Here is a 23,673-nt window from a genome sequence, read left to right as displayed (position 1 = left end):
GGCAGGCGTGGTGCCGGAGGAGCTGAGAGCTCTACATCTTCATCTGAAGGCCTCTAGAAAACTGTCTAGAAGGGTCTTAAAGCCCACCCACAAGGACACATTTCCGTCACCAAGGCCACACCTCCCAATAGTGCCAAGCATATTCAAAGCAATGCAAGGCCTTCACTGTATGAGGCTCCTCTGACATCAGTTACCTGAGGCGGGAACTCACCTGTGCAATAATGGACAGAATGCCAAGGACCGCTATAAAGGCTGCCACACTTTCTGGGGAAAATTTCATTATCTAGAAGGTTTCCAAAACAAGTGAAATTAATGAAAAAAGAAGCATAGTAAATAAACACTAGTGTAACTACATGTATATTAACATCAAATGGCTAGAAAAATGCTTACTGACGACTTTTCATTCTAATTCTAACTTACTTATACACATTTTTCTTGAGAACAAAATGGTTTATCATATTAAAAAATACCGTACTCATTTTAAAAATAACTACAATATGAGGTCCTAGGTTTCATCTCCAGTACCAAGGAGGGAGAACAGAAATAGGTCCTCTACCAGGAGGTTAAGTTTTTGTCGGCCACTGTTTATAAAATAGTATTGTAATGTAGTCCTTTTGTCAATGTGACACAAACTAGAGTCACCCGGGAAGAGAAAACCTTAACTGAGAAAATGTTCTTATCAGATTGACCTCTAGGCAAGTCTGTGGGGACACTTCTCTGATTAATGACTGGTGGAGGACCAGAGGGGCAGCCAGGAAGCAGCGTTCCTCCATAGTCTTTGCTTCCGTTCCTGCTTCCAGGCTCTGCCCTCATCTCCTTCAAAGGTGGACTGTGCAGGGAAACAGAAGCCAGACAGTCCTTTCTTCCCTGAGCTGCTTTTGGTGAGTGTTTCATTACAGCAACAGAAAGCAAACTGGGACAAGTATTCATTTTCAAAGATGAATACAGCTCCCCGAAGATGAAACACTGTTCTTACAGTGCTAAACATGATGTTTGCTTTGGTAAGATGATCTTACCTGTCTGAGGTATAAGAAGAAGCTGGAGTACTGGCCTGCTTCGGGTAGGTAGGAGAGAAACACCGTGATACAGATCAGCAGCACTATGGAATCTTGGCCCACTTTTTTAAAGACTAGAATAGGAGAAACATCAACACAAGCGTACATCAAAACCTCACACTTACAACTAGTTTTCTCTTTGTTTCACCCTATTCAAACTAGTCTGAAAAATATTTCCAACTGTTAAAAAAGAGTTTTTAAAAAGCCCTTTCGGTGGTGTTTGCTTGAATTTGCAGAACTCAGGTAGCTGTTGCAGGATGATCTACAGTACTACCTTGGGCTGCATAGTGAGACCCTGATTATAATAAATATAGAAATAAACTTTGATGTCTCCCTTCTCCCCAAACATCCAGAGAGATGTATTTGTGTTCCACTGAAGCAGGTATTCTCTCTTGTCAAGTTAAAACTTACTGCAAAGGGGTCAGCCTGTTCCCAGGAAATGGGAGCGCCCCACGACGCTGGCCTCATCTTCTCAGGCAATGACTCTGGCACAGCAACAAGGATAAAACAGATGTCTAGCAGGGCTATTGCTGTAGCAAGGACCACCACTAAGCTGTCCCCATACACTCGTCCAAGGTAGGCTCCAATTGCAGGGCTGGTAACTAAGCTGGCAGCGAATGTAGCGGAAACCTGCAATCAGGAACAGAGAGGGGTTATCTGGGACGCCCGTCAGCACCCACCCTGCTTCACAAGCCAGCTGCAACTGCACTTTTCTTGTGCTCTCTTGCAGGAAGGTCAGCAGATCAGATTCTTGCTTAAGAAGATGGTCCAGCCTCTCAAACTTTCTCTTAAACTTTGGAGTTTGGGGTGTAAATATATTCTACAGATCAACTCATAGGAAAACAGACCTGCAAGCCAACAAGGAACTAAAGGTGATTTGGTTAAGGAAGCGAGGAGCGCAGAACACATGAGCGCACCCTTCCTGTGCTATGCAGTACAGTATCAATCTGTCCTCAGTACAGTATCAATCTTTTGCACTTCCTATAAACAGTCTAAAATCATTCACTGCTGTAGAAGGAGTCAACTTCATTGTGATTTTTCTCATCAACATGAAATACTTAAATGTTCATTATGATACATATTTAGGGCTGGCTAAAATCAAACGTAGAGGCTTTTAACAGCAGGATTAGAGAGAGCAAAAATATGTCACTGGGACCTTCTCTCGACCTCTGAAGAGGTGCGGACAAGCCTAGCGGAGAGAAAGATTAGGGAGAACCCAGTAACCCCAGACAAAGCTGGCTTTCCACACTGATGAACTGCAAATCAGCAGATGTGAAAGCAGATAAGGCCTAGTCAAAACCATGGTCTTCAGAAGAACTAGAAATTAGAGTCAAACTGGTAACTGCCTACCTTATGTGAGGCCACATGTTCACTCCAGTATTCAGAGGAGAAAGACAGAAGAAATAAAAGTGGAAACTTTACTTTTTCTATGCCATTTTGACTTTTGAATGTAGTTAATCAACATAAAACTGTTTAATTGCAACTTTTTGAATAATGATTAAAATGAATGCAGGTTTTTTACATTCACTCATGTATGTATGTATGTATGTATGTATGTATGTATGTATGTATGTATGTATGTATGTGTGCTTATGCTATATGTATACATACAGAAGTCAGAGGACAACTTACCATAGTTGGTTCTCTATATTTTACTATGTGAAAGCCAGGAATCAAACTCAGATCATCACCCCTTCTGATCTATACAGGCAAAAAACTCATAGATATAAAAATAAAATGAAAAAAAACAAAAAATCCCACAAACTGCTGCTCATTTGAGGGCTCTGTGTCTCTCACAATTCAAATGTTAAAAAGCAGTCTCTTTTAACCCAATTCACCTCTGAATTAACAAAATGTAGTTCGTCCCAAATACAGAAACACCACAAAACAACTCCGATGGATCGGGTAAATCTCAAGAGTACACTAAGCCGAAGGATACTAGGCATAAAAAGACTGACCTACACTATGAAATTTGTAGGAAATGTCTACCGACGGCAAAAGCATACAGACAGAGCACAGACTGCTGTCTGGCCTCAGGGCAGTGGATGATAAATATTCTCTGGGTCAGTGGAGATATTCAAAAACCAGACAGTAGTGGTATGTCATTATGGTGCCAGAACACAGACCACAGAGTAGCACTTCTACCATCGCATCAGGAGAGCGCCCATCTGCAATGAGATGAACAAATGCCCAATCAGGGTCCCTCTGTGTTGTGCCCTCTCAATCCTGCCAGTCTGTGGCCATTTCCTTCTGGCAGAAAGGAGAAGTTCACTTTCTCCTTTCTCTAGATCCACATCATCTCTATGTCAGTATCATTTGCTAGGCTATGACTTTAAAGGCTGGAAATTCTTCCCTTGGTCTTAGTCAAGACCAAGAAGTGACCAGGCTAGGAAATTCTTCTTTGTTGATTTTTCTTTTGGGTGCCTTACTATGTAGCTCTGGCTGGCCTGGAAATTGCTATGTAGACCAGGCTAGCCTTAAATTCAAGGACAGCTACCTGTGTCTGCCTCTGGCTCCTAGGATTACGGTATTCGTGACTAGCCTTGTGTAGTATAGCCCCAGCAGAGTCAGAAATAAGTCAGCCTGGGTATAGCTAAGGCCCTACTAAAAAGAAAAAGGCTTTCCTAGGGAAAATTTAGTTACTTCAGTATAACTTTAAGTTCCAACTGTATTATCATGATAATTGTATAACTGTACAAGAAATGGAGGAATTTAAAGTATACTATAAGAAAGCTGGGTTTGACTTTTTAAAAACAAGGACAAAAACCACTGTCTATCATCAGCCTCATTATTTAAAGGTTTAGCCCCACAACTAAAACCACTAGTCCCCACCATTCTCCCTACTCTTCCTTTGCCAAATCCTTCTCCCAACGCCCTTATTTTTTATAATACCTTTGAATCAGAAATCATCTTTCATATAACTAAAATTCAGGTAGCTAAGAGCCAGTCCTCCTCTCCTCTCTCTCTCTCACACACACACACACACACACACACACACACACACACACACACACACACACACACACACACACACATCTCGTGTTTGCTGAAACTCCTCACTGCCCTACCTCTTTCTGACTATTTAAGTAACAATATATGACTATGGCTCTGGTAGCCATTTTATCCGTAGATTTGAAAGGAAATCAGACTGTACTGCACTTAGTCACTATAGATATTGGCAAGCAGCGGTCGGTGAGCCACATAAGGTAAGAAGGTAGGGCTCCCTTTCTTTTCAACTTAGAGGTGCGTGCGCGTATATGCAGGGAGGTCCACCATGACACACATATGGAGGTCAGAAGTCAGTTCTTTTCTACCATGTGGGTTCTGGAGATCAAAACCAGGTCATCAGGCATGGCAGCAAGCTTATTTACATGCTGAGCCATCTCTCTGGGTCTGGATATTACACTCTTAAAAAGGAATTGTGTACACACACGCACACACAATGGGAAAGAGACTATTCATGGCTTACAATGCCTCAAAAAAGGTTTACCAAACTCTAGATTAATTCAGTGAGTTTTTAAAAGAGTAATTTTATTTCCTTATTTCAGAATTCCATTAAAAATGATAATACAAACCACACAATCATTTAAACTATATCAACACTTATAATTCCTGAGTAATAACTGTCAAAGCTTGTATGGTTCTAAGTTTTTATGACAGTCTTGTTTAATTAGTCTAGATTAATTGATTGATATGCATCAGTCTCCTTAATTCTGAGATTACAGACCCAAACCATCACATCTTTGAAAAGACTTTTCAATGCAATCTAACGAGTGACTATGAGTCTGTATTTCTTGCAGAAAGGAACACTTAATACAAGGCATTTGCAGCAGACACAGAAGATTGCTGGAAGGAACACGTATACGTACCAGCCCATAAGCCATACTTCTTTCATGCTCTTGAGTTATATCTGCTACATATGCAAATACCACAGAGAATGTTACTGCAAAAACCCCAGAAACAGAGATAACTGCAAAGTACCACCTATGAATGGAAGGCAAGCAAAAAACTGGTTAGAACAAATGCCATTACTTAAAATGCTTCTTCATGTCTATTACTTACAATAAGAACAACTCATTTCAGCCAAGAGCTTTCTAGGACGATGCACGAATTATCACATCTATAAATCCTATGAAAACATATTAGAAATGACACTTCATAGCAACTTAGCCTCTATAAAGAATTCAGCACCTAACATTAGGTAATATATTCTGGTAACTCTCTTATCTGAATAGTTAAACTGCCAAGGTTTTTGCTGCTTCTATTAAAAACAGCAACAAGATACACACTAATATGATTCATTACTACTTTTCGTCTGAGCACCACACACAGACAAGTCCCCGCATGCTTGTGAGCCCATATACACAATTTCACGTTTCCTTCAGTTATCCTTGGCTCTCCAATTTTCGGGAAAGCAAACTCTTTACACTGACGAGACCTGAATGGCAATGCTCATAAAATTAAGACAGTTATTATAAAGAATAAACAGGGGTAGGAAGGTGGCTCATGGGTAACTAGCTTGTTGTACAAGCGTGAAGAACTGAATGCTGCCCCTCAACTCTTGTGTAAAACTGAAAAGCTGACAGAGGTGAGCCCTACAACCTCAGCACTGAAGCATAGAGTAGGAGTTCGGCAGCCAGTCACGTCTAGCAGAAAAAACACGTTCTCTAGGCCTGGTGACTGTCTCCAAAGTCAAGCTGGGGTAATTGCCATTAACAAGCCTAGTATTAATCTAGCCTCCCCATGAACCCCAATGGGAAAGTACAAGCACGCACGCTCGCGCGTGCTCTCTCTCAAAAAGGAGAGAAACGATATTTAGAAAGGCATGCTGTATTGTACTAAAACTGACTCTAGAAACCTATTGTGATGGTGACATTTAGTTTAAGTCATTAACTGCTTAGTCATTAACATTCACCTTACCATTCCATCAGGACATCAGTGCTATTAGAAGTTTTCAAACACAGTCCTTCCCAAAATACATTTTTTGCTGGATTCCTTTGGTTAAAATTTCATGTGCATCTTTAGCATGTTCATCAGAGGCTTGATTTTTAAAGCTGGCATTTAACCTAGGAGAGAAGACCCTTCCACATATCTCCTAAATATTTCTAGACACTCACTGGAAATATCCACACCGTGGAGTAGGAAGAGCACTAGAGAAACAATGCACAGATACACAACCCCGCTAGTTGGGAGCACTTGTTCTCCTTTTCTCTAGTGGAAAATAACACACACACCCTTTCTTTTGTTTGTTTTCTGTATTCAGGACAGGGTTTCTCACTGTAGCCCTGGCTGTCCTGGAACTCACTCTGTAGAACAGGTTGACCTCAAACTTAAGAGAGAGGTCCACTTGCCTCTGCCTCCTGTGTGCTGGGACTATAAAGGTGTGTGTACTCTACTACACCAGCCATTCCTAATCGTCATTAGAGAGGCTGAGAATGTTCTTTCAATAGAAGTATAGAGAAATCTGACCAAAGATATATGCCATGTAGGTAAGAGCTGGATTAAAAGAAGGTGGCATTGAAGACTGTGCCTGTAACCAGCACTCTCTGTGACACTGGGAAGGATTCAAAGGTCAAGTCCAGTCTGTGCTATACAAGATCTTGCTACAAAAAAAAAAAAAAAAAAAAAAAAAAAAAAGTAAAACAAAACAGAACACATCAAAAGCCAGCCACGTTTGTAGTCCAACTTCCACCATTCACTTAGGGTTGACAGGCTAGCTGGGCTTCAGTAATGTTAGATGGCCATGAAGGGAGGAGTGGCAGAGTGCTGTCTGGGCCACGACACATTCAGTCTCTGAACTGTTGAACTCAGAATCTTTTTCATATGAAAAGAAATAAACAGATTTCGAGCAAACTATCATTTTGGGCCTTTTAAATAATTCCATTCCTAATAAATATAGATGGGGATGAACTACAAAATCCCTACTTAAAAAAACAGAAGTCAGCACACCTCTCCAGTTTCTAAAGGACTGCTTCTAACAGCAGCATCTGATTCCAGATTCTCACCAACATTGTTCAGATACTGGTTTTTACCCCCTGGAACCTTCTTATCTGTGTCAAAGAAAAAATATACTAAAGAATAAAATTAAATCTAAACAAATAAGTAAACTGTCCAAGAAAAATACAAGAAATAAAGAAGCATTTAGAAAGCAATAGCAGAAACAGTCGCTTCATTGTGTCTAGAAGTGAGCATATACTTACCATGGGCTGATCTTCATTAGAGGAATAGGGGCACATGTGAAAAACACTGTTAGCAGCAAGAAGGATTTTCGGCCCCAAACATCAGAAAGAGCACCAATAAGTGGGGCACTGAGGAAGGACAACAAACCCTAGGAATCCAAACGGTAGAAAAGGATGTGGGCTACGCGCGAGCCAACAATCAACTACTTGCTGAACAAAAAACTTTACAGCAACTCTACTTCTAGGATGAACAAATCATTTAGCTTTAAATAAACAGTAACTTCCTTCTTATACATATTGTTCTAAAAGTTCTTTATGTTGGCTAAGGAAGTCACCTGTTGGCCTCTGCCTGAGTGTTAAATATGAAATGCTAAGGCACTTCCAACCTCAGAAACTAAACCAGCAACTGTGGAAGACTATCCCAGGTTATCTGTTTTATACTGGTAAATAGATTATCTGTTTATAAAAAGACTATATATATGGATGGAGAGTTTGGGAGTAAATTTTTTCTTTCTCACCATTATCCTTAACACCTAAGTTTGTACTGTTATAAGAGCACTAACTCCCTTAAACAAGAATTCTAATATAAAACAAGAAATATAAAGTCTAAGTCAAAGTTTATATAAAACCAGAGTCAAAAAGAATACCTCAAATTATACTGTTATCTAGTTATAAAAACTTTATTCCTCAGAGATTAGGTAATCAGCATACAAAACTATATATATATATATATCTATGTATATGTATATGTATATATGTGCACACGCATAGAATTAACCATACCTTTACTCCTTGAATTAGGCCATTCATCAGAAATGTATGTTTAGGGAAGGTTTCATGCAATACCTAAGACAATAAAAACCACATTATATTTTACTCTTGGTAAAATGTCCACATTAACAATTTCAAACAACTCCTGCGCTTGGTTTTTCTTTTCTTTTCTTTCTTTCCATCCTTCCTTTTTTCCAAGACAGGGATTCTCTGTGTAGCCCTGGCTGTCCTAGAACTTGCTCTGTAAACCAGGCTGGCCTTGAATTCAGAGATCCACCTGCCTTCGCTTCCCGAGTGCTGGGATTAAAGATGTGGGCCTCCTCCACCAAGCTCAAACAGCCTTTTAGAATACAATCTAGTTTTATTTCATATGGTTTTCCAGATTAGCATGGAGCTGTGGGCTCTTAGAGATGGAGCAGTTGAGCTCTTGCCTGGCTTGGAAGCCAATGCTTCTTGCATTCAGAACACTGACTGTTCTGACAATGAGGAAGGGCCATGAGAGGAAGAAATACTGTTGAGCATACTCATGGTGTCTTGCAAGAACTAAGAAATCTCCCCTGTCCTTTAGTTCCTCTTCCTGCCAATGACAAGAAACCTGGGAAACATTCATTGTAAATAAAATGGGGAAACTTAGAAGATTGGAGTAGAGCTCTATGGCAGAGCCCTGTCTGCGATTTACACCCTGCAGAGAGAGGAAAGGAACAATGAAAAGAAATCCAAGTAAAACGTGAATTAAAGAAGTTCATCAATAAGAAGACATATGCTTCTGTTTGTATTTTTATTTATATTTCAAGATTTTGAATCAGTAGCTCCCAACCAAGTGGGCCTTAAGCTTTATTATCACAACCTGGAGAGGAATGGGAGACGATAGCACCAGCACCTACTAAGACAGCAACATTGCTAAGCAACCTACTATGTGCACAAGGCAGCTCTCTTATTTGCTGGGGATAATAATAATTATCTAGTTTCAAAATAGCAAAGTTACAACTGGAGGTTTTAGAATATCGATTAGCACGCATGAAGCCTACACCAATTCCCAGGACAGGAAGGAAGCAAGCGAGTGAGCGGGCAATGACACCGTGAGGCATCTCTCTCTCTCTCTTTTTTAAAGGGTGTGTGTGTGTGTGTGTGTGTGTGTATCACATGCTTGTTAGTATCTACGGAGGCCTGAATTACAGATGGTTTTGAACTGCCCAATGGAGGTACTGGGAACCAAACTAAGGTCCTCTGTACGATGGGCAAGTGCTCTTAACCACAAAACCTCTCATCTCCAGCTTCTGAGACGTCTTTCTGTTAGGTACAATAAAGAGCAGAGCATGCTCTCAGGGGTTAATCTCAGCCATCAAAACCCATTTATCAGGGCCAGGAGTGAACACAGCTCAGAGGCAGGGCACTTACTTACCCAGCTTGCACGAAGAAGCCCTAGATTCTTTTTGTTCAATTTTCCTAGAATAAGCTTTAAGGCCTAGAAATTTTGGAAGCATCACTAAACAAATAACACATTCTAATTAATTGTCTCTATTTGACTTACACTCCTAATGACAGAGACAAAGGCCACCAAGGAGCTAATGTTCTTGTCATGCCTAGATACACAGTGAATAGATTTCAGGAGGACCTTCACGTCATACCTAACACATTTCTATACTGTAATTCCAGCTCCTATGTGAGCTGAGGCAGGAGGGTTAGAGAGTTCAAGGTAAGCCTCGGCAGCACACTGATACCTGTAAGAGCAAGGGTGTGCATCAGATGCACACAAACTTACCTCTGAAGAACTAATGACACATTTTAGGTAAATTAGCTGTACTTTTTAAAAAGAAAAGGATCTCAATCAAAATGCATTCAAATTGGCATTCTTATAACTAAACCTTGTTAGTCATCAATACTTTATACACGGAAAGCAATGATTATGCAGGTGTAGATCAATCTGTCAAGCAATATGGGTTGTGAACATTTTTAGACTCTTGCAATCTACTTATATGGTCATTTGATTTCTTTTTTTAATGAACACTCTTTAAAGTCTCATGAGTATAAAATGATCAAGCTCATGACCATACATACAAATAGGCAAATTGTTTTACACTTGTCCTCTACGGGCCTGAAGGATGGCTTAGCGGTCAAGAGCACTCACTGGCTGCTCTTCTAGAGCCTCAGAACTGTCTGTAAATCACTTCCAGGAGATCTAATACCGCTGTGCAGGCACCAGGCATGCACGTGGTGGGCATACATACAGGCAGCAAAACACACATACACATAATTTTTTTTAAATTAGGTAAATTCTGAGATTCTGTAATCCATTAAGGTACAGAGTCCTCTATAGATGGGAAGCTCATTCAATTCTTTTTTTTGGCTCTGACAGGAGGAAATTATCCATCACCTGAGCTGTTTGGTTCATTAAAATAGATTTCTATGATTCCAAATCTAGGAAAACATAGGTAGCATCAGTTTCAGCCTTTGTAGATCTTGAGCTCAAACGAAAGAAACCTGAGTTAGAGAACAAAGCTGTGCAATGTACTTCAGAACAATTACGTTGAGTCACACGGGCCCTCGAGTTCACCTTCCTTAAACCTGTCAGTGTAAAAGCCCCTCCTCTTACCTAACAGGTGACTAAGTCTCTGCTTGGACACAGCCAATGACAGGCCCATCCACACACCTGTGCCACCACCACCCTAGGTAAGGAATACTTGTAAGAGGTCGCAAAAGCAGCAAGTACATTCAGTGTTGGTTAGCTATGGAAAACAGGCCATCTTTTCTGCCACAGAAAAAGTGGTACGTACATTAAAGATTACTTACCACCAATGTGGGTGCTGTCAGTAGTCCCCAAGCAAAAAACTCCAAAAAGATGACGATAACCGCATGATAAACACTAGGGGAGCCTATTCCTTGAGGCTGTAGAAAGACATGTTTTCAAAAGTTAAAGAAGTCATGGTGTACTTCTGAAGAACTCACAATGACAAAGATATTCAACACTTACTGATTAAGAACACACTACCTAACGATAGGAATAGTTAGTCTAAACTGCAGCTTGGACTCTAACCAATTTTAGTCTTTCAGTAGAGGATTTGCATTCAAACACCCCAGGTATCCTGTCACAACAAAGACAAGTTAATACACACTAGTTACGAATGAATTCTAGGGGCTGGAAAGATAGCTCCGAGGTTAACAGCACTTACTCGTTAGTCTTTCGGGTGACCTGGGTTTGATTTCTAGCACCCACATCCTGGCTAACTGTAACTCTAGTACTAGGGGATCCAACACCCCATCATGGCTTTTGCAGGCACCAGGCACACATGCAGTGCAAATATGCATTCAGGCAAAACAGCCATACACATAAAATAAAAAGAAATCTTTTTAAAAAAGTGGATGTGTGGGGAAGCAACTCCAGAGCCCGAGAAGGCATCCGATGATGCCAGCCTATTGCTTTAGGGACAACGATAAGTTCCCTCCCCTATTTTTTGTATCCTAAGGCATACCAGAGGGGCCAATGCCTGACTCCTACTGACAACAGTTATATGGTTGCTAGGTGACTGAGGGTAGCCTACATACAGTCAGTCCTGCAGTAACAATGACTCAACTTACTGTTTCCAACTTTACAACAGAACAAAAGCAATAATACATTCAGAAGAAAGCAGACCGCAAATTTTGGTTTCTTTCCAGGGTTTGTGATACATAGCACAAAACTCCCATGGCACTGAGCAGTGGCTGCAAGCTACAGCTCCCAGCCAGCAGTGTCCTCAAGGGCTGACGAAAGTTCAACGGTCACCCATATGCAGTACCCTGGGTGGCAGTGCCTCCAAGAGCTCGGCTGACTCCCAAGCGTGTGCTATGAACTACGGTGCTTTCTGCCTCCTAGAGAAGGGATGGTTTACTTATAGAAAACAAAAACTTTGGTGTTTTATTTTATATACTTGTATGTTCAGGGATGCATATTCGGGAGAAGAGGGGTCTCGAGTGGAAGTTTGCAGGACACTCATCTAATGCACCCCACTTCCATTCTCACTGGGAAGGATATGGGTACTCCACCAACCTAAGCCGCACTTTGAACGCCTACACACTGAACGTGATAAAACCTTACAAATAGCCAACTACAGTCAAGCGGCCATCAGTACTTAGGATGGACCCTAACCTCAGGACTGGTCTCAGTGTCTCACTCATTATTTTAAAATAATCTAACCAAAAAGTATTTGACATAGTGGATTTCCTGTCTTATACCTTGAGAAAGTCACCTACTATGAAGGATAAGCAAGCACATCTCCTTTCACAAAGACAAAACCACCTTCAGGGATCTTGACGCACCCTGACTAAAAGTACCAACTCTGGTTTTGGCGTCTGCACATCAAGCCCAGGGCCCTGCATATGCTAGACAAGGGCTCTACCACCGAGCTATACCTCCCCACCCTCCTTAGATCTTATTCTTATTAAATGCTAGCGAAAACTTGTGCTTTGAAATAACTGAACGTTTTAAATCATGTGTGCTTGTCAGAATACTACTGCAGAAAGCTACTTTACTTAACCTTCAAACTTCCCGCAGTACAAACAAGTTACACGACAATAATCTGCAACTTTTGGTAGATACCATGATCAAATTGGTAAGTAGTAATCCTAAATATGTTTGTTGGAACGAAATACATAACTTAAGAAGACAGCTTGCTAATTTATCCGCATACACCCATTTGAAGCAAACACTGAAGCGTAAGCTGCTGAGATGCTGCCTACCACACACCTACCAAAGACAGCCCAGCTGGGACTCTGTGTCTATAGCAAGGGATTCTGCACCCACCGATCCTACCAACTGCACAGCAAAATTCATGTCCATACTGAACACGAGCTGTTCTGTCACTATTCCCGAGGAAGTATAGCATACCAGCTGCTACAGAGCAGTGGCACTGCATGAGATGTTACAAGTCATCTGGAGATGGGAGAGTACACAGGAGCCGTGTTCCTGTGACCCACAACAGTATGCCATTTTTGAGCACCAGCATCTTCTGGCATGGCAGAGAAGTCTTGGAACCAGTCCCAAGGATATGTAGGGGGAAAGAAAATACACATCCTTACGGCTGTTAGCAGATGTCTAGGTCTATAAAGATCCTCTGCTGTGTGCAATATCCTGAGGCCATCTTCATAAGGAGTAGAAAGCATTGGGGACTGGGTCTAAACACTGACTATTCTCTTTAAAAGCAGGAAGAAGAGTGAGGGGGTGGCCCAGTGGCAGCCCTGGCATATATGAGGCCCTAGGTCCAACCCTCCACAGTAGGTGCTGGAAGAGTCAGAGGAAAGGATCCGTGCTATTCTTTATATAGAAGTTGCTATAAATATATATTTATATAAATATAAATAAATATATATAAATATAGCAACTACTTTTTAGGTAGATTCCCAGCTACCAATGTCTCTAACTACAAACTCGGGGGACCCAATACCTTCTTACAGCCTTAAATGTCAAAAAATGCACGATGCACATCCAAGTCAAGCACTCACACACATTAACTTTCCTGTTTTGTTTTCCAAGACAGGGTTTTCCTGTGTAGCTCTGGCTGTCCTGGAACTCGTTTTGTAGCCCAGGCTGGCCTTGAACTCACAGAGGCCTATCTGCTCCTCCCTCCTGAGTACTGAAACTAAACTGTGTTCTGCCACATCCAGCCACATTAAAATTTTAAAAATAAATCTCTAAAGTTGTCTGGAACGGTGGCACACTCCTAGAATTCTAGAATGCCATCATTTGAAAGAAGCAATTAAAAAGGGGGGGGGGGTTGGAGAGATAGATGGCTCAGTGGTTAAGAGCACTGGTTGCTCTTCCAGAGGTCCTGAGTTCAAATCCCAGCAACCACATGGTGGCTCACAACCAAGAGGAGTCAGGTTGGGGATCCAATGCCCTCTTCTGGTGTGTCTGAAGACAGTACTCACATACATAAAATAAAATCTAAAAAAAAAAAAAAAAAAGATCTGGAGTTTAAGGTCATCCTCACCTGCACGAAGTTCCTGACCACCCTGGGCCTATCTCCGAAGAAAACAGTCAATCTTCCTAAGTTACTCTACAGAACTATACATTTTCATATATACATATATGCATTATATATGTTAGGTTAGATCTGCATACAAGGGGGGATGTACTCCCCCCGCCCCCGAGTTTGAGTTACCCTCATCACTTAATGTTTTCTGGGTCTTTCTATTTCTTTCTAAACCTCATAATCCCAGCTTTTCTTTACAGACTATCCCACGTTTATATGTGCTACACTTTCCTTATCCGTTCGTCTGCTGCTGAGCAGACATCTAGGCTGGTTTCATTTCTTTGCTACTCGGATGTACAGTGGTATTCGTGTCAGTGCAGTGTAGCATTAGGAAGGAGACTAGGGTGGCACTGGTTTCAACTCTCATAATTCTTTTCTTTTCTGTTAATTAGGGCATTCAAATGTCATGGAGTTTCAGCTGTAAAAACACCTGCTGCGACAAACCTATTTGGTCCCCAGGACCCACAGAAAGATGGCTGACTGACTCCTGAGGCTTGTCCTCTGAACGCCAGACACGCACATGGCACACATGCTCACACTCAGTAATAACAGCAACCATGACGTGTAACGGAGAGTCAACGTAAAAAAGAATAACAATGGCTAAGTGTAAGACCTTGGTTGACGCTCCCCGGCTTCAGAAGAGCCGCTCTTGTGTACTGTGAGTCACTGAGATGTGTAGAGTAGGGACTGGGCAAACACTTAAATGGCTACGTTGGTCTGGCTGTGTATTGATTATACTTTTGAATTCATTATAATGAAATTTATTTAGTACAAAATTCATTACAATGAAATTTATTTAGTACAAAAAGGTATCTAGCTTATCAGTGGTGTAGTCCCATGCCTACATTAAAAAAAAAAAAAAAATGAAGACCTTAGAAAAACAAGTGAACTTGGGTGTGGGAGATGGGTCAGTGGTTAAGAACACTTGCTTTTCTTCCAGAGAACCCAGGTTGTATTTCCACCACCCATGCTGGCTCTCAACCATCTGTAACCCTGTAACTTCAGTTCCAGGGAATCCAATGCCCTCTCTGGCCTCTGGGAGCACACAGCAAGTAAAACAACACATACACAAAACATAAATAAATCTAAATAAACACATGTACTTTAAACAGTAGTGTTATAGTTAATACATATTGCAAAAGACAATGACTTAACAACTGGTAGGATGTATTTTGAAATGGCATAAATCACTTAACAACTGGTAGGATGTATTTTGAAATCGCATAAATCACTTTGGGTCCAAGCATCTTTCTTTTCCTCTGTCTCTTAGAGACAAGGTTCCATGTTGCTCAAGCTATTGGAATTTGCAGTGCAGCTCAGACTGTCCTCTACTTCACAGTCCTCTTGCCTCATGGTTCTAAGAGCTCTTGACTTTAGATGCATGCCACCATTCTCAACTTTACTTCTTAACCTCAGACACTTTGACCATATCTTTAGATGCACTAAAACTTAGAGCCGAAACTTTTACTGCTATGTACAGGCTACTTTCATGGGTAAAATGGTGGTCAGCAAATTACAGACATACTTTAACATATAATAAGTAACTTACTCTATGGTTACTTAATGCTGATCTCAAACAGACCTGCTCTTAAATTTAAGAAAGACTACTAAACCGGGGAAACACAGAAACATTTCTATTAAAATCGGAAACAAGAAAAAGGTGTCTACTTCCTTTACTCATCAATAAAGCGCATGAAGTCTTAGAGCAGTGAAGATAAACGGGAAATGCCAAACATTCCTACTTGCAGATTACATAATTCTTTAAACTAGAGCCTAAAGACAAAACCCAGATAAAGTGCCAATAAACACTCTTTTTTTTTTTTTTTTTTTCCGGAGCTGGGGGGACCGAACCAGGGCCTTGCGCTTCCTAGGCAAGCGCTCTACCACTGAGCTAAATCCCAACCCCTTAATAAACACTCTTATTAACATACAAAACACTCTTATTAACATATACAGATGTACATTCTTATTAGTAACCTTCCTATACATAAATAACAAGTGCTCTGAGGAGAAAATTAGGAAAATAATCCCATTCACAACTGCCTAAAAATAAATATTTAGGGGCCATAGACATAACTCAGCAAGTTAAGATCATTAACTGCTCTTGCAGAAGATTCAGGTTCAAATCCCAGCACCTACAAAGTGGCTCACAACCATCTGGAATGCCAATCCCAGAAGATCCACGTTCTCTTCTGGTCTCCAAGAACACCAGCCACAAATGTGGTACACAGATGTACATTCAGGTAAAACACTCATACACACAAAAGTAAACAAATGCCTTGGAGAAAACTAAAGAAATATATGATGAGATTTGAAAACATTGAAGAAAGTAATGAAGAGGACACTGGAAAACAGAATGACACCGCATGTTTATAGGTTAGAAGCATATTGGAAAATGACCATCTTACAAAAAGCTATCTACAAATTCAATGCAATCCCCATCAAAATTCCAATGCCATTCCTCAAACTAGAAAATAAAAGAAAGAAAAATAAATATTCAGGGCCTGGAGAGATGGCTCAATGGTTAAGAGGACTGTCTGCTCTTCCAAAAGTCCTGAGTTCAAATCCGAACAACCACATGGTAGCCTACGACCATCTGTAATGAGATCTGATGCCCTTTTCTGGTGTGTCTGAAGACAGCTACAGTGTACTAACATATAATAAATAAATCTTTTAAAAAAATAGCCAAAGCAATCCTTTGCAGAAAGACCAATGCTAGGGCATAACAATGTCCTGAAATATATGACAGAGACGTGGTAAAAAAACAAACAAACAAACAAACAAACAAACAAAAAACAGCCTGGTATTTGCATAAAACAGTCATGGAGTTACACAGAAATGAAAGGGGAACCCAGAAATCAGCCACCTAAATGTTGACAGATGCACAGAAACATGTACTGGAGAAAGGAGATTCTTTAACTAATGGTGCTAGATTTCCAAATATGGAAGAATGAACTAGATCCCTGGATCACACCTTGCACAAAAATCATCAGAATGGATCAGAGACCTGAGCCGTGGAACCTGAGGAGCAGGCAAGGACTTTCTAAGAGAGACATCAGTAGCACAGGGGAAATGTCAAGAATGACAAGTGGGTTACATGAAATTAAGAAACTTCTGGTGGACAGCAAGGGTGGACACTGGCTAGAGAATGGGAGAAAACTCTTGCTACATCTGACAGATTACACAAAGAATTTAAAAAAGCAAACAGTAAATTAAACAACCCAATCAATAATGAGCCAATGAAATGAAGTGGGGGTCAGAGGATAATGATCAACAAACACATGAAAAAATGTCCCATGTCACGAGAGAAACGCAAATTTAAACTGCACTGACATCCCATCACTTTAGTTAGACAGTCATTACGAGGGAAAAACCAAATGCTAGCTAGGAAGCCAGCAAAAGGGCGTCCTTATGCACTCACTGCTGGTGGGGATAGAAGGTCCTCCAACACTATGGCCTAACACTATGGACATGTACAGAGGTTTCTCAAAACAGATCTACAAGATCAGGGTCCAGCACTCCTTGGTAATACACACCCAAAGAAGCTACTACTTAACAGAGGAACAGATAAAGAAAACATATATCCACAGCGCAATTATTTTCAGCCACAAAGAACAATTAATGTGGTGGTGCACACCTTTAATCCCAGCACTTGGGATGCAGAGGCAGGCGGATCTGAGTTTGAGCCCAGCCTGGTCTACAGAGTGCATTCCAAAGGCCTCACAGAGAAACCTGCTCTTGAAAAACCTAAACAAAAAAAGCAGCAAACTGACTAATGTAGTCTGCGTGAAAGTCGGCACAACTGGAGACCGTAAGGGAATGAACTCGGTGAGCCTCAGGAAGACAGCCCATGTTTTCTCTCATGTATGACTCCTTAATTTTACAGACACACAAAATCATGGATGTATTTATGTCATGAAAGTAGAATTAAATTGTCTAGTGGACCAAAGAAGCCTTGGGAGATGGCAAAAAAGGGAAGGTCAGGGATGGGGAGCTACTGTCAAAGTACATCACACAGTGAATGAAAAGTGCCCTTATGCAATTACTGTGTGCAATTGCAGTACTGTGCGGAATGGATACAAGGCAAAGGATAGTTTTAAAAAGGTAAAGTATGTCTAAATAAAAATACCTTCCTAATATTAATGTATTTCACATAAACAAAATAGTGACTTTTTCACTTGTTACATTTGTATAAATATATCCTTTATATTTATATATGTACACATACACACACATATGTGTGTGTATGTGTATATATATGTGTGTATATATATATATATATATATATATAATATTAACTATCTCCCCTTAGCTTAATAAACTTAGTTAAGTAAAAAATCAAGGGGAGAATAAAATCTGCCAAGAAAAATTTGCGAACTTTAGAGTAAACTTAACTGTTACACACTGGGACTGTGGCTCACCCATAAAGTGCTTGCTTAGCATCTGTGAAAACCTGGGTTTATTTCCAGCAACCTCAACAAAACTTCTCATACAGACCATCATACAGCTTAATCTGGTTTACCTTTGTTCTACAGTACTTAAAGCTGCAACAGATTAGTGTCCTATGCAGGCCTCACTGCAGACTGAATGCAATTGCAAGGGAAAATAAATTAGCAGCATACTGTGAGGGTACTACTTAATGGCAGAGCACTTGCCTAGCATGTGTGAGGTCATGAGTTCAATCTGCAGCACAAGTAAGTTATGACTAACCCAGCTCATTCAGAAACATTCATCTCTTCAACTGATAACTGTAAATCTACTCTAATTTTTGCCAAAACAAACTTAGAACATTAATCCTAAAAAGAATAGAGACTCGGATTACTCACTGAGCAACTGTGTCAAATCCTGTCAAAAATTGCCAAGGCTGAAACTGTGATGTCAGTACAGTAGCTCTACAGCAATCCACAACACAACACAACGCACGAGAGGAAACCAAAGTCTGCTTCCCTGAACAAAGGAGGGAGAGGAGGAAGAGGCCTGGAGAAATGTCCGGTGGTAAAGATCGCCTGCTAGCAGCTCTTCCACAGGACCTTGGTTTGATTTTGGGGACCCCTAACTCCAGTTCCATGGGATCTGATGCCCCCGCCCTTACCTCCAAAGTCTGAGCACTCACTGGTGAGACATATATGCAGGCACAACATTTATACATGTAAAAACCATCATGTTTACAACAGTAGTGTAACTTATATATAGACAGGCAGGAAAGCAATGTCATCTTAAAACTAAATACTCTCTCTCTCTCTCTCTCTCTCTCTCTCTCTCTCTCTCTCTCTCTCTCACACACACACACACACACACTCGCGCGCTATCCATCCATCTACCCAACCACATACTAAGGCTCTTAAGAACGGACAGTGGAGAGGTGGTTTAGCATTGTGAGTGAGCACTTCTGCTCTTGCTACAGAGTCCTGGTGTTTGGTTCTCAGTTCTCACGCTGCAGTTCATAACCATTTGTAACTCAAGTTACAGAGGATGTGATCCCCTCTTCTGACCAACTCAGGCACCAGGCAATCACACTGAACAAATACATACATTCAGGCAAAAACACTCCCGTGTGTTTATGTCTATACACTTTTTAAAATAAATAATCTTTGTTCCTCTTTTTTAAATTTTACTTCTTCGTTTTTGTGGGGTTTTGTTACAATATATATTTTATTTTTTCAAGATCTATTTATTTATTTTATGTATATGACTACACTGTAGCTGTCTTCAGGCACACCAGAAGAGGGCATTGGATTCCATTACAGATGGTTGTGAGCCACCATGTGGTTGCTGGGAATTGAACTCAGGTCCTCTGGAAGAGCAGTCAGTGCTCTTAACCGCTGAGCCATTTTTTCAGCCCCACTTTGTTCTGTTTTTTTTGAGACAAGGTTTCTCCATGTAGTTTGGCTGAACTGAATTCACTCTGTAGACCAGACTGGTTTTGAACTCACAGAGATCCACCTGACTCTGCCTACTGAGTGTTGGGATTACCACCTGGCTCAGAAATAATGAAAAGGAAAATGAAGTGTAGTAAGGTGGGAAAGGACAATGTTGTTAAGACCTCAGCCTTCAAGAGAAGTATTCATTGATTTAGTGTGCCACCAAGACATTTTTACTAGTGAAAAGTAGTATTTTGTGTACCAAAGCTTTGTGTACTAAAGCAAGCCACAAATTTGCTATATCTTTATAAATAGCAAAAAATACTTAAAACAATCAAAGCCTCTCTTTGCCAGGCACACACCTATAATCCAGAGGTAGGGAGATCATAAGTTTGAAGTCATTCTGAGCTACCTAAGATCTTAAAAACAAAACAAAAACAAGTATCTCTTCTCAAAGTCAGAATTTGGAATGAATCGTCTGTAGGCTGACACAGGCTCTAAGTTTGATCCTCAGTATCTCATTAAAAAAATATTTTACAGAACAAACCAAACAAAAATCCAAACTACACTACAAAAGGTCTACTTCTTAATTGACTTGATTCTTGTCTTTTGCAAGACAAGAATCATTGGTCATTGGTCTTAAATATCACATGGCTTTATAAAATATGCTTTGTAAAATTTTATCTTTCTATACCTGACAACAACAATATTCTTTCCCCTCAGTATAATTCCTACGAACTTGGTCAAAACAGTTAAAGAGAATTTATCAAGGTAATACTTTGATCAGGTACAGTAAAAAGGATCTGGAAAACGTTGAACTCGTTTTTTAATAAATGTCAAAGCTATGACAACTAATAAATCTGACAGTTAACTGAACATATTCTGAAATCGTTCCATATGTCCAAAGCTTTCTAAATGTTGGCAGTTGGACTAGGCCGTGTTCTCAAATGTCAAAAGAAAGTTGTCATTTATTTCGAACTGATTTCAGCAAATCCTCTGTGGTGGCCTACTTACATATTTAGTGCTTTGCTAGCATTGACCAAGGCTCCATTAAACTACAAACAAATGGAAAGAAACAATGTCTGCAACTTCAAGGCAGAGACACATCTTACTTTTCCATTCTATTTCCGAACGTGATACCAAAGGATTCAGCAAAGATCAGAGTGTAACACTACAACACAGAGCACAACACAAAGTGTTCGTTTGTTTTTCCAATGACAAATCCTATATCGTCGTCTGGTAGCCTACTGCACAGAGCATAAAGTTTTCAGCGAATAACGACAGTCTAAAACACACATTTTTACCCTCAGCCCGCCTGCCAGAGTCTTTCCCCGATCCTCACGCCAAGACCAATTCTAAAGACTGTTATTTTGAGGTACAAGGTGATGATTTCTCTAAAGGAGAGGATATGGGGGCCCCAGATAAGGTCAGGCTTCCGACACCGGGAGAGGAGGCGAGCCCATCCCCAGACTAGGTAGCGGAGCAGCTAAGAATCGCTGCACCGGCTCCTGGCGATCGCGAAGGAACAACACACGTACCCTGGCCCAGCGGGCCGCAGCGGCGGCCACCCGCCACAGCATACGGAGCGCAAGGCTGCCCAGCCTCCCCGCGCGCCGCGCTGGGCCTGGCGAGGCTGCCGAGGGACCGACGCCTCCTCCCCGAGGCCGGGCGCACGTGGGCCGAGGCCGCAGGCTCCGGAGACGCAGCGCCCGGTCGCAGGTGCGAGCGGCCTCCAAAGGAGCCAGGCCGCGGAGACCGCAGGCCGAGACGGCGGTACCGCCGACAGCGCGGGAGGGCAGGGCGCTCCCGGCCCGGCGAAGGCGGAAGCGGGGGGAAGAGCGAGCTGGGCCCGCGCCGGGGCCGCCCTGCGGCGCTCAACCAGCACTCACCGTGCCTCCGTCCTTAATGATGATCTTTTTGGCCAGCATGATACTGCGGTTCGCGGCCCGTTTCTTTTTCTTCCCCTGGGTCATTTTACCATCCTCGACTCCCGGCGCTGCAGCAGCCACTCAGGGGGCGGGCGGCCCCAGCGGCGAGTGCGGTCCCGCCACTACTGCCGGGCCGAGCCGCTCAGGGCGCACGCCGCCATCTTGAGGGCCCGGCCTGCCTCCGGCGGCGCGTCACATCGTGCGATCGGCTGAGTCGCCTGCCCCGCCCCCGTGACGCGGCCACGCCCCCCGCTGCGGCCACGCCCCTCCAACTCCGCATTAGCGGAGGACTGGGAGGTGCCCCGGGACCGGGTGAAGCTAGGTGGTTGAGCTATCTTCTCCCTTCTAAGGTGCGGAGTGGTGGCTATGTTAAGTTTCCCCTTCACAGATGAAAGAACTCAAGTTTCAAAAAGTTTTTACCTACTCAGATCTGACAAATAGTTTCTCAGATGGTCAGGCACCAAAACAGAACAGAAGGGAACGGGAAAGTTTCCCAGGATGGTCGGTAGCACGTAGAGGTGTTTTAGCTGTTGATCTGATGCTCAGCTAGGTCATGCTGGCTTACACACTCCCTAGCCGCAGTACATTACCTACCAGTCCAAACCAGTCATACTTTATAGGGTTTTAAAAATCATTTTTTACTAGAAGACTGGTAGAAAGAGCAGACACAGGTGGAATATGAAGTATGATGTGCTCAGTGCTGACATCTGAGGCAGGAGCTCATCGTGTAGATCAGGCTGGCCTTAAACTCAGAAATCTCCCTGACTACCTTCTCATATTGTGATCAAAGTCATGTGCCACCATGTCTGGCAAAGTCTTCATTTTGGTAACTGATGAAAACCTTTTTCTTAAATATACCGTCAGTGCTAAGTAGTGAACGAGCACAGGGCATGCTAACCACCCACAAACTGTTCGATGAAGGGAAATGAGACAAACTGAGATGTGGAAACAGGGAGCCTGGATGTGGTGGTTCTAAGTATGATAATGTTCAAAAACTCAATGAAAATCCTTTCTTGGCTTCCTCTCCTGGCTTGTTAGTGCTGCCCCTGTTTTAACGGGGCAAAGCAGAAGTGACAGCACTGACCTCAGAGGAAAGGTCATAAAAGGCACTACTGCATGTTTTTGCTAGGCTTTTCATTCACTTCAGTCAGGGGTTGTCGATTGTTATGCCATAATACCAGAGGAACTATGGAGAGATGCCGCTCTCTGTGGAGCTGAAACCTACAAAGCTTTGTGGTTTGTCTTGGAAACAGACCCTCTATGCCTGGTCCAGCCCTGAGCTGACTGCAGACTTTATGAGACTTTCAGCTAGGAATACCCAGCTTAGCCACTTCACTGGGGTGGGGTTGTAGTTGTCTCTTTAGGAGTGCTCCTCCTGTAAGCACAGGGCTGCGGACTCTATCCCCAACAATCAGTGAACCCAGCATGGAAGCGAATGCCTGGATCCTGGCACGAAGGAGAGTCAGAAATTCAAGGATAAATCTGGGACCAGCCTGGGTGGGCTATGAGACCTGTCTTAAAAATGGGCGGGGGTAGACTTGTTACATGGCATAAGTAACTATTAGACAAGGTAAAGGAGAAAGTATGGGGCACACAAGAGTGTGAGAGACACTGTAGCTTTTGTGTAAATTTCAAAATAAAACGTTAAAAATAAACCTGGTTGGATGTTCTGTTCCTTCTACTTCCATGCTGACAAGGAATGGAAAATAAACCAATTTTCATGGATGGGAAAAGAAAAGCATCTTGGGTGGTAAGATTTTTCATCATACTTAATTTAAAAATAAAATCCTCATAGAGAAACTATCTTGACGTCCAACCTGAAGCTGCTGAGAGTGGGAGAGACTTTGTATCTAATCCTGAGAGCTTATTTTGGA

General features: G+C 41.8%; 1 protein-coding gene across 1 annotated transcript in view; it reads right to left on the bottom strand.

Moving 5' to 3' along the window:
- Mfsd14a (major facilitator superfamily domain containing 14A) overlaps nt 1-21,996 on the bottom strand; it is a 30,690-nt gene extending 8,694 nt beyond the window's left edge. Inside the window, exons 1-8 of the mRNA XM_032897428.1 lie at nt 21,761-21,996; nt 10,796-10,891; nt 8,018-8,080; nt 7,256-7,383; nt 4,925-5,039; nt 1,463-1,685; nt 1,017-1,129; nt 212-283 (exon numbers count right to left, since the gene is read on the bottom strand). Coding sequence (XP_032753319.1) covers nt 212-283; nt 1,017-1,129; nt 1,463-1,685; nt 4,925-5,039; nt 7,256-7,383; nt 8,018-8,080; nt 10,796-10,891; nt 21,761-21,844 — 894 coding nt within the window. The 5' untranslated portion in view covers nt 21,845-21,996. The remainder of the gene's footprint in view (nt 1-211; nt 284-1,016; nt 1,130-1,462; nt 1,686-4,924; nt 5,040-7,255; nt 7,384-8,017; nt 8,081-10,795; nt 10,892-21,760) is intronic.
- Between the last annotated feature and the right edge of the window lie 1,677 nt (nt 21,997-23,673).

The sequence above is a fragment of the Rattus rattus genome, chromosome 3 (assembly GCF_011064425.1).
Source record: "Rattus rattus isolate New Zealand chromosome 3, Rrattus_CSIRO_v1, whole genome shotgun sequence".
Classification (NCBI taxonomy): domain Eukaryota; kingdom Metazoa; phylum Chordata; class Mammalia; order Rodentia; family Muridae; genus Rattus; species Rattus rattus.
The sequence above is the reverse complement of the archived record's forward strand: the minus strand, read 5'-3'. Positions and strand labels throughout refer to the sequence as shown.